This window comes from Squalius cephalus (assembly GCF_949319135.1).
Source record: "Squalius cephalus genome assembly, chromosome: 24".
Taxonomy (NCBI): Eukaryota; Metazoa; Chordata; class Actinopteri; order Cypriniformes; family Leuciscidae; genus Squalius; species Squalius cephalus.
Window position 1 is genome coordinate 967,699 of NC_137145.1, and position 12,377 is coordinate 980,075.

Below are 12,377 nucleotides of genomic sequence, written 5' to 3' on the forward strand. Positions count from 1 at the left end.
TAAGCTTTAATTAAACGTCACGGTAATATATTCGGCACAGGCTGAATCATAATGTGGATTTACAGTGAGCACAGAGTCTCTTATTAATGCTATTTGAAATTCATATCCAGGACTAATTATGAAGAGTGTAATAGTCTTTATATTCAGTGCGTTCCATCCGTCTGAAAGTAACAGGATGTGGATCAAATTAATTCTATTTTCCACGGCCCTTTTCCTTCGTTTGATGTCTGATTGGAGAATAATGACTATCTCCATGAAGAATGGCTTTGATATTGCAGTTAATAAAAATCAGCAAGAGAGGAAAAGTGTATTTAACTCAAAAGCCATTCAAATCATTCATATGCATATATTTCTGAGTGTTTATAATTTAAAAGAAATTAGCATTTTTAAACAGACACAGTATTAATGTGATGCCATTGTCTGTCTATCACTAGCAAAGCTTGACAACTATCCTACGACAACACGCTAGCAACATGCTTATTCAAGTTAGCAATGTGCTAATAATTGGTATCAACATGCTAATTCATTCTAGCGACATGCTAAAATAAAAACATGCTAGCAATGTACCAATTCAAGCCAGCAACATGTTATCTAATGCTAGCAACATGTCAAATCGTTACAAACTTGCTAAAACCTGTTAAAACCTGTTAGCAATAACCAATTCATGCTAGCAATGTGCTAATCATGCTAGTAGCATGCTAAAAATGTTAGTAATGTGATAAATAATGCCAACAATGTTCTAAAACATACTATCAATGTTTTAAAACATGAAAATAACATGTTAATTAATGCTAGCAATGTGTTAGCACATGCTAGTAACATGTTTATAATTTATCTTAACAACATGCTAATTCATGCTAGCAATGTGCTAATTCATGCTAATCATAATTCATGCTAGCAACATGCTAATTCATTCTACCAACATAAAATAAAACATGCTAGCAATGTGCTAATTCAAGCAAGCAACATGTTATCCAATACTAGCAACGCGTTAAATCTAGCTAGAAACATGCTAAACGTGCTATAAACATGTTAAAACATGTTAACAACTTACCAATTCATGTTAGCAATGTGCTAATCATGCTAGTAGCATGCTAAAAATGCTAGCAATGTAATAAATAATGGCAACAATGTGCTAAACCATACTAGAAACATACTAGAACATGATAAAAAAAATACTAGCAATGAGTTAAAACATGCTAATAATAATAATATGTTAATTCATGTTAGCAATGTGCTAAAACATGCTAGCTACATGCTAATTCATGCTATTGGTGTATTAAAATCTGCAACCAACATGCAAGCAAAACTTTCAGTAACTGTAACTTTCAGACATCGCTTTGTCAAGCCAACATAATAGTTTGTCCTAACGAACTTTACTTTCTAGTTAATTTTATTCTTCATACTCAAACTCTGTAATCATGATCATTTTCCGTCACACTTAATATCAGATAAAATATCTTCTATTCAAGCAGTTTTACCACTGAAACCAGTGCCTCTCTCAACACAACACTGACAACAAAATAAAAGGTTACAAATAAACCATGAACATGGAAACACATTTAAAAAACACATTAAAATGAAAACACTATAAGATTATATTATTTTAAAATAGTGTTTTGTGCAGATTAATGGCAAACAAGTAACCTCACTTTATCTCTGTCAAGTTTTCACCAATGTAACAACATAACATATTCATTAAGAATAAATCAACACCATAAAAAGAAAGACAATATATTGCAAACAAACAAATAAATAAGTAGGCTACATTTAGTGTCCATTTTTATTAATGTAGTAGGCCTATGTCTGACTAGCAGCACATGGATGTATTAAACAATGTACAATCATATATTTTTATCCGTTTATACACTTAGAATGCATATAATCAGATCGAAAGGCACTTCAATATCTGTAAAGTGACGCCCTCTGCTGGATCACACTGGCACATGCGCAGTGACGCCCTCTGCTGGCTCACACTGGCACATGCGCAGTGACGCCCTCTGCTGGATCACACTGGCACATGCGCAGTGACGCCCTCTGCTGGGTCACACTGGCACGCCTCGGACTCGCAATAACTTCACTTCAGTTTGTCAAATAAAAAATACAATGATTCTTAAATATCATCAGTATGTTTTCATCACCGTTTCCTTCGGGGTTCGGGAGGGTTTGTGATCATCCAGGTGAGTTTGTTCAGTTCTGCGGACGCGTTTAGTCAGTGACGTACATTTATTTCGGTTCGTGTCCTGGATTAATATCAGACGATTCTGTCAATCATCGGTTGAAAATAGACTGGTGAGTTATTTTTCGTGTTGTTTATTGTTTAATACACATATAAAATTGGATGACATGCGTGAATTCAAGCCTGTTTTTTTTTTAAAAATGTTCAAGTTCAGTGACTAATGGAAAGTTTATTCGGGTGTGTGTATGTACAGTGTGTGTGTGTGTGTGTGTGTGATAGAGAGAGAGTGAGAGAGAGTGTGTGTGTGTGTGTGTGTGTGTGAGAGAGAGAGAGAGAGAGAGAGAGAGAGAGTGTGTGTGTGTGTGTGTGTGTGTCAAAGATGGGGCAAACTGTCACATTTATGTCAAGACAAGATGATTTCAGCTGATTTCAGTGTTTAAATCTCGAGCAGGTTTGATGTTTGATCTGTTTGTTGTATTAAACATGTTCAAGTTCAGTGACTGATGGAAGGTTTATTCGGTTATTAATAGAAGCTCATAATGTGAAGTTAAACAGTGACATATGAGAGACTCATGATGTTTATATCAGTCACACTATTAAAACTCCATCTTATTCAGCCTGTTCAACCTCTGTTTCAGGTCAAAGGTCGTGAACTATGGAGGCAGTCCTGGAGAGGCTTCAGACACTGACCTCAGATCAGCTGAGGGAGCAGATCATCAGCGCCGGACTCAAGTGTGGCCCGATAACAGCCACCACCCGGAGCATCTTCGAGAAGAAGCTGGCTCGAGCTCTCCTGGAGGGCAGTGATGTGGCCGTGGTGCATTCTGGGACTTCAGATCCTGTCGAAGAGCCAATCAGCCAGACCGAAAACGGAGAGGAAACGAATCATGATGCTCAAACGTCCACGGAAAGTCCATCTGTTTATTACGGCGTGTGTCCTCAGCGGGACGACCCTTCGGTGGAAGATGGTCTGTGTTTACTCATCATTCTTGTTTAAACAGTCTTGTTTTCAGGCTCTACTAGAGCAGGTTTTCCTGCTTGAATGTTAATCATTTTCCTCATATTCTACATTGTTGCAGCTCCTCTCTTCCCAGTCTGTCAGTAACGCTCATCTTAGTTCCTGTCAGTGTTGCCAGACGTACGATAATTATGACCTCTGTACGATCAATAATCAAAAAAATCCCATAATGTACGATAATTGTGAGCTTCTGGTATGATGGACATTTCCAATCTGGCAACACTGGTTCCTGTCTCTATGAAACCCCTCCTCCTGAAAAGCACACTGTGCTCTGATTGGTCGGCTGGAGCAGTGTGTTGTGATTGGTTGAGCGCTTTGAGTGTGTTTGGGAAATGCCCCGCCCCTTACCATAACCGCCAGTTTAACACACTACTAACTAACTCAACCAGGCCCCGCCCCTTTATTCTGCGTATTAATTATTATAATGAGGAATATTGTGACGTTTGTTCCCTGAAGAAACTCAAGACTACAGTGGAGGCGTTTCAGGAGTTCAGAAACACTGACTCTGATATAGAGAATGTTTAATCATAACTAGTGTTTATTAGACTGGGTAAACCCAGCCTGATCTGCCAGCGATTTGATTTGATTTGAAATTTGCGGGAACCAATCACAAACTGGCTTATCCACCTGGCGCGCTATTGGCGGGTTTGATCCAATCCAATTCCAGGCGCATTACGGCTCTGTCCTATTATTTTGCATATAAATACAAACACATGCATGTATATATCTAATAAATATATGCATGTATATACTGTATATTTATTTATACAATATATAAATATAAATGTTTTATATATAAATTACACCTTTTTCTTAAACATATACATGCATGTGTGTGTGTATTTATATATACAAAATAATTATACACAGCGCACACACATATATTATGTAAACACAAACTTTTATTTTGAATGCGATTAATCGTGTCACAGCGCTATTGTAAAGTGTGACTGTTTTTGATATATTTCACTGACACTGATACTGAGAAATGTGAAATTGTGCTGATCATAACCAGTGGTGATGCTGTGATCAATAACAGGCTCGCCGCACGTGTACGCTGATAAGACGAAGGCGCTGAAGGCCGTGATGAAGCTGAAAGGCGCTCGGTTCAAAGCCTTCGCTAGTAAAGAAGACGCCGAGAACTTCGCTAAAGGTTTCTGTGAAGGAGGCGCGTCGCCACACAAACCCTCTCCGGAGAAACCCAGCGCTGTGTCCGTCACTGGTGAGCACAACCGTTCACATCACAGCTGCACCATTAATCATTAAAAGATCGCAATCCTGATTTAAACTTATTATATAAAATATAGACATATATACATATATATGTCTATACTTAGACAGTTACGTATTTGTAAAATAGCGTATTTGTACAAAATAGAGTAAACCACCTTTTGAAAGAAGCTTGATTCTTAAAATAATAATTGTATCATTTACATCATTACACCATTAGGTGGCAACAAGTGACTGTTAAAACATGTATTTGTCATTGAATCATTTATTCAAGAGATTTGTTCAAAAACGCTGATTCATCCAGTAATGAAGCAAGTGAAGTCTTAATGAGCGAGTCATTGAATCATGTTTTCAAGAGATTTGCTCAAAAACGCTGATTCATCCAGTAATGAAGCAAGTGAAGTCTTTATGAGCGAGTCATTGAATCATTTATTCAAGAGATTTGTTCAAAAACGCTGATTCATCCAGTAATGAAGCAAGTGAAGTCTTTATGAGTGAGTCATTGAATCAGTCACTCAAGAGATTCATTCAAAAACGCTGATTCATCCAGTAATGAAGCAAGTGAAGTCTTTATGAGTCATTGAATAATTTATTCAAGAGATTTGTTCAAAAACGCTGATTCATCCAGTAATGAAGCAAGTGAAGTCTTAATGAGTGAGTCATTGAATCAGTCACTCAAGAGATTCATTCAAAAACGCTGATTCATCCAGTAATGAAGCAAGTGAAGTCTTTATGAGTGAGTCATTGAATCATTTATTCAAGAGATTTGTTCAAAAACGCTGATTCATCCAGTAATGAAGCAAGTGAAGTCTTAATGAGTGAGTCATTGAATCAGTCACTCAAGAGATTCATTCAAAAATGCTGATTCATCCAGTAATGAAGCGAGTGAAGTCTTTATGAGTGAGTCATTGAATCATTTATTCAAGAGATTTGTTCAAAAACGCTGATTCATCCAGTAATGAAGCAAGTGAAGTCTTAATGAGTGAGTCATTGAATCATTTATTCAAGAGATTTGTTAAAAAACGCTGATTCATCCAGTAATGAAGCAAGTGAAGTCTTTATGAGTCAGTGAGTCATTGAATCAGTCACTCAAGAGATTCATTCAAAAATGCTGATTCATCCAGTAATGAAGCAAGTGAAGTCTTAATGAGTGAGTCATTGAATCATTTATTCAAGAGATTTGTTCAAAAACGCTGATTCATCCAGTAATGAAGCAAGTGAAGTTTTAATGAGTGAGTCATTGAATCATTTATTCAAGAGATTTGTTAAAAAACGCTGATTCATCCAGTAATGAAGCAAGTGAAGTCTTTATGAGTCAGTGAGTTATTGAATCAGTCACTCAAGAGATTCATTCAAAAATGCTGATTCATCCAGTAATGAAGCAAGTGAAGTCTTAATGAGTCATTGAATCATTTATTCAAGAGATTTGTTCAAAAACGCTGATTCATCCAGTAATGAAGCAAGTGAAGTCTTTATGAGTCAGTGAGTCATTGAATCAGTCACTCAAGAGATTCATTCAAAAATGCTGATTCATCCAGTAATGAAGCGAGTGAAGTCTTTATGAGTGAGTCATTGAATCATTTATTCAAGAGATTTGTTCAAAAACGCTGATTCATCCAGTAATGAAGCAAGTGAAGTCTTAATGAGTGAGTCATTGAATCATTTATTCAAGAGATTTGTTAAAAAACGCTGATTCATCCAGTAATGAAGCAAGTGAAGTCTTTATGAGTCAGTGAGTCATTGAATCAGTCACTCAAGAGATTCATTCAAAAATGCTGATTCATCCAGTAATGAAGCAAGTGAAGTCTTAATGAGTGAGTCATTGAATCATTTATTCAAGAGATTTGTTCAAAAACGCTGATTCATCCAGTAATGAAGCAAGTGAAGTTTTAATGAGTGAGTCATTGAATCATTTATTCAAGAGATTTGTTAAAAAACGCTGATTCATCCAGTAATGAAGCAAGTGAAGTCTTTATGAGTCAGTGAGTTATTGAATCAGTCACTCAAGAGATTCATTCAAAAATGCTGATTCATCCAGTAATGAAGCAAGTGAAGTCTTAATGAGTCATTGAATCATTTATTCAAGAGATTTGTTCAAAAACGCTGATTCATCCAGTAATGAAGCAAGTGAAGTCTTAATGAGTGAGTCATTGAATCAGTCACTCAAGAGATTCATTCAAAAACGCTGATTCATCCAGTAATGAAGCAAGTGAAGTCTTTATGAGTGAGTCATTGAATCATTTATTCAAGAGATTTGTTCAAAAACGCTGATTCATCCAGTAATGAAGCAAGTGAAGTCTTTATGAGTGAGTCATTGAATCATTTATTCAAGAGATTTGTTCAAAAACGCTGATTCATCCAGTAATGAAGCAAGTGAAGTCTTAATGAGTGAGTCATTGAATCAGTCACTCAAGAGATTTGTTCAAAAACGCTGATTCATCCAGTAATGAAGCAAGTGAAGTCTTTATGAGTGAGTCATTGAATCATTTATTCAAGAGATTTGTTCAAAAATGCTGATTCATCCAGTAATGAAGCAAGTGAAGTCTTTATGAGTCAGTGAGTTATTGAATCAGTCACTCAAGAGATTCATTCAAAAATGCTGATTCATCCAGTAATGAAGCAAGTGAAGTCTTAATGAGTCATTGAATCATTTATTCAAGAGATTTGTTCAAAAACGCTGATTCATCCAGTAATGAAGCAAGTGAAGTCTTTATGAGTCAGTGAGTCATTGAATCAGTCACTCAAGAGATTCATTCAAAAATGCTGATTCATCCAGTAATGAAGCGAGTGAAGTCTTTATGAGTGAGTCATTGAATCATTTATTCAAGAGATTTGTTCAAAAACGCTGATTCATCCAGTAATGAAGCAAGTGAAGTCTTAATGAGTGAGTCATTGAATCATTTATTCAAGAGATTTGTTAAAAAAACGCTGATTCATCCAGTAATGAAGCAAGTGAAGTCTTTATGAGTCAGTGAGTCATTGAATCAGTCACTCAAGAGATTCATTCAAAAATGCTGATTCATCCAGTAATGAAGCAAGTGAAGTCTTAATGAGTGAGTCATTGAATCATTTATTCAAGAGATTTGTTAAAAAAACGCTGATTCATCCAGTAATGAAGCAAGTGAAGTCTTTATGAGTCAGTGAGTCATTGAATCAGTCACTCAAGAGATTCATTCAAAAATGCTGATTCATCCAGTAATGAAGCGAGTGAAGTCTTTATGAGTGAGTCATTGAATCATTTATTCAAGAGATTTGTTCAAAAACGCTGATCCATCCAGTAATGAAGCAAGTGAAGTCTTAATGAGTGAGTCATTGAATCATTTATTCAAGAGATTTGTTAAAAAAACGCTGATTCATCCAGTAATGAAGCAAGTGAAGTCTTTATGAGTCAGTGAGTCATTGAATCAGTCACTCAAGAGATTCATTCAAAAACGCTGATTCATCCAGTAATGAAGCAAGTGAAGTCTTTATGAGTGAGTCATTGAATCATTTATTCAAGAGATTTGTTCAAAAACGCTGATTCATCCAGTAATGAAGCAAGTGAAGTCTTAATGAGTGAGTCATTGAATCAGTCACTCAAGAGATTCATTCAAAAACGCTGACTCATCCAGTAATGAAGCGAGTGAAGTCTTTATGAGTGAGTCATTGAATCATTTATTCAAGAGATTTGTTCAAAAACGCTGATTCATTCAGTAATGAAGCAAGTGAAGTCTTAATGAGTGAGTCATTGAATGATTTATTCAAGAGATTTGTTAAAAAACGCTGATTCATCCAGTAATGAAGCAAATGAAGTCTTTATGAGTCAGTGAGTCATTGAATCAGTCACTCAAGAGATTCATTCAAAAATGCTGATTCATCCAGTAATGAAGCAAGTGAAGTCTTAATGAGTAAGTCATTGAATCAGTCACTCAAGAGATTCATTCAAAAACGTTGATTCATCCAGTAATGAAGCAAGTGAAGTCTTTATGAGTGAGTCATTGAATCATTTATTCAAGAGATTTGTTCAAAAACGCTGATTCATCCAGTAATGAAGCAAGTGAAGTCTTAATGAGTGAGTCATTGAATCAGTCACTCAAGAGATTCATTCAAAAACGCTGACTCATCCAGTAATGAAGCGAGTGAAGTCTTTATGAGTGAGTCATTGAATCATTTATTCAAGAGATTTGTTCAAAAACGCTGATTCATTCAGTAATGAAGCAAGTGAAGTCTTTATGAGTGAGTCATTGAATGATTTATTCAAGAGATTTGTTAAAAAACGCTGATTCATCCAGTAATGAAGCAAGTGAAGTCTTTATGAGTCAGTGAGTCATTGAATCAGTCACTCAAGAGATTCATTCAAAAATGCTGATTCATCCAGTAATGAAGCAAGTGAAGTCTTAATGAGTCATTGAATCATTTATTCAAGAGATTTGTTCAAAAACGCTGATTCATCCAGTAATGAAGCAAGTGAAGTCTTAATGAGTGAGTCATTGAATCATTTATTCAAGAGATTTGTTAAAAAACGCTGATTCATCCAGTAATGAAGCAAGTGAAGTCTTTATGAGTCAGTGAGTCATTGAATCAGTCACTCAAGAGATTCATTCAAAAACGCTGATTCATCCAGTAATGAAGCAAGTGAAGTCTTTATGAGTCATTGAATCATTTATTCAAGAGATTTGTTCAAAAACGCTGATTCATCCAGTAATGAAGCAAGTGAAGTCTTAATGAGTGAGTCATTGAATCAGTCACTCAAGAGATTCATTCAAAAACGCTGATTCATCCAGTAATGAAGCAAGTGAAGTCTTTATGAGTGAGTCATTGAATCATTTATTCAAGAGATTTGTTCAAAAACGCTGATTCATCCAGTAATGAAGCAAGTGAAGTCTTAATGAGTGAGTCATTGAATCAGTCACTCAAGAGATTCATTCAAAAACGCTGACTCATCCAGTAATGAAGCGAGTGAAGTCTTTATGAGTGAGTCATTGAATCATTTATTCAAGAGATTTGTTCAAAAACGCTGATTCATTCAGTAATGAAGCAAGTGAAGTCTTAATGAGTGAGTCATTGAATGATTTATTCAAGAGATTTGTTAAAAAACGCTGATTCATCCAGTAATGAAGCAAATGAAGTCTTTATGAGTCAGTGAGTCATTGAATCAGTCACTCAAGAGATTCATTCAAAAATGCTGATTCATCCAGTAATGAAGCAAGTGAAGTCTTAATGAGTGAGTCATTGAATCAGTCACTCAAGAGATTCATTCAAAAACGTTGATTCATCCAGTAATGAAGCAAGTGAAGTCTTTATGAGTGAGTCATTGAATCATTTATTCAAGAGATTTGTTCAAAAACGCTGATTCATCCAGTAATGAAGCAAGTGAAGTCTTAATGAGTGAGTCATTGAATCAGTCACTCAAGAGATTCATTCAAAAACGCTGACTCATCCAGTAATGAAGCGAGTGAAGTCTTTATGAGTGAGTCATTGAATCATTTATTCAAGAGATTTGTTCAAAAACGCTGATTCATTCAGTAATGAAGCAAGTGAAGTCTTTATGAGTGAGTCATTGAATGATTTATTCAAGAGATTTGTTAAAAAACGCTGATTCATCCAGTAATGAAGCAAGTGAAGTCTTTATGAGTCAGTGAGTCATTGAATCAGTCACTCAAGAGATTCATTCAAAAATGCTGATTCATCCAGTAATGAAGCAAGTGAAGTCTTAATGAGTCATTGAATCATTTATTCAAGAGATTTGTTCAAAAACGCTGATTCATCCAGTAATGAAGCAAGTGAAGTCTTAATGAGAGAGTCATTGAATCATTTATTCAAGAGATTTGAAAAAAAACCCTGATTCATCCAGTAATGAAGCAAGTGAAGTCTTTATGAGTGAGTCATTGAATCATTTATTCAAGAGATTTGTTCAAAAACGCTGATTCATCCAGTAATGAAGCAAGTGAAGTCTTAATGAGTGAGTCATCGAATCAGTCACTCAAGAGATTCGTTCAAAAACGCTGATTCATCCAGTAATGAAGCAAGTGAAGTCTTAATGAGTGAGTCATTGAATCATTTATTCAAGAGATTTGTTAAAAAACGCTGATTCATCCAGTAATGAAGCAAGTGAAGTCTTTATGAGTCAGTGAGTCATTGAATCAGTCACTCAAGAGATTCATTCAAAAATGCTGATTCATCCAGTAATGAAGCAAGTGAAGTCTTAATGAGTCATTGAATCATTTATTCAAGAGATTTGTTCAAAAACGCTGATTCATCCAGTAATGAAGCAAGTGAAGTCTTAATGAGTGAGTCATTGAATCATTTATTCAAGAGATTTGTTAAAAAACGCTGATTCATCCAGTAATGAAGCAAGTGAAGTCTTTATGAGTCAGTGAGTCATTGAATCAGTCACTCAAGAGATTCATTCAAAAATGCTGATTCATCCAGTAATGAAGCAAGTGAAGTCTTAATGAGTCATTGAATCATTTATTCAAGAGATTTGTTCAAAAACGCTGATTCATCCAGTAATGAAGCAAGTGAAGTCTTAATGAGTGAGTCATTGAATCAGTCACTCAAGAGATTCATTCAAAAACGCTCATTCATCCAGTAATGAAGCAAGTGAAGTCTTTATGAGTGAGTCATTGAATCATTTATTCAAGAGATTTGTTCAAAAACGCTGATTCATCCAGTAATGAAGCAAGTGAAGTCTTAATGAGTGAGTCATTGAATCATTTATTCAAGAGATTTGTTAAAAAACGCTGATTCATCCAGTAATGAAGCAAGTGAAGTCTTTATGAGTCAGTGAGTCATTGAATCAGTCACTCAAGAGATTCATTCAAAAATGCTGATTCATCCAGTAATGAAGCAAGTGAAGTCTTAATGAGTGAGTCATTGAATCATTTATTCAAGAGATTTGTTAAAAAACGCTGATTCATCCAGTAATGAAGCAAGTGAAGTCTTTATGAGTCAGTGAGTCATTGAATCAGTCACTCAAGAGATTCATTCAAAAATGCTGATTCATCCAGTAATGAAGCAAGTGAAGTCTTAATGAGTCATTGAATCATTTATTCAAGAGATTTGTTCAAAAACGCTGATTCATCCAGTAATGAAGCAAGTGAAGTCTTTATGAGTCAGTGAGTTATTGAATCAGTCACTCAAGAGATTCATTCAAAAATGCTGATTCATCCAGTAATGAAGCAAGTGAAGTCTTAATGAGTCATTGAAGCATTTATTCAAGAGATTTGTTCAAAAACGCTGATTCATCCAGTAATGAAGCAAGTGAAGTCTTAATGAGTGAGTCATTGAATCAGTCACTCAAGAGATTCATTCAAAAATGCTGATTCATCCAGTAATGAAGCAAGTGAAGTCTTAATGAGCGAGTCATTGAAGCATTTATTCAAGAGATTTGTTCAAAAACGCTGATTCATCCAGTAATGAAGCAAGTGAAGTCTTAATGAGTGAGTCATTGAATCAGTCACTCAAGAGATTCATTCAAAAACGCTGATTCATCCAGTAATGAAGCAAGTGAAGTCTTTATGAGTGAGTCATTGAATCATTAACTCAACCCGATTTAAAAAAAAATATTATTTTCAAATTAATTAAACTTTTTTAATAGACAGCAGCAATTAACATTTTGTCAGAATCTTTAGTAAATTATATTTTGTTAAGCTGCTGTTCAGTATCGTGTGAGAATCGTGATCTCTATATTGAAACCAAAAAAAATCGTGATTCTCAATTTATCCAGAATCGTGCAGCTCCAGCTCATTTCTAAAGTGGTAAAGATGACGTGGGTTTTGAGCATTGTGTGTTTGTGCAGAGTGGTTGATGAATGCAGATCCTACGAACATGGAGAAGGCCAATGAGTTCAGGAGTCCACGAACACAAGATCTGACGGCGAAGCTTCGCAAAGCCGTGGAGAGAGGAGATGAGGAGACCTTCAGAGAGCTCGTCTGGGGGAACCCACGATATCTCATCGGATCCGGTGAC

The 12,377-nt window shown here is 35.6% G+C and overlaps 1 protein-coding gene across 1 annotated transcript in view; it reads left to right on the top strand.

Moving 5' to 3' along the window:
* Positions 1–2,010: 2,010 nt before the first annotated feature.
* LOC307153026 (ankyrin repeat and LEM domain-containing protein 2) overlaps positions 2,011–12,377 on the top strand; it is a 19,856-nt gene continuing 9,489 nt past the window's right edge. Inside the window, exons 1-4 of the mRNA XM_079862102.1 lie at positions 2,011–2,292; positions 2,818–3,147; positions 4,237–4,419; positions 12,208–12,377. The exon at positions 12,208–12,377 is cut by the window's right edge and continues 18 nt beyond it. Coding sequence (XP_079718228.1) covers positions 2,835–3,147; positions 4,237–4,419; positions 12,208–12,377 — 666 coding nt within the window. The 5' untranslated portion in view covers positions 2,011–2,292; positions 2,818–2,834. The remainder of the gene's footprint in view (positions 2,293–2,817; positions 3,148–4,236; positions 4,420–12,207) is intronic.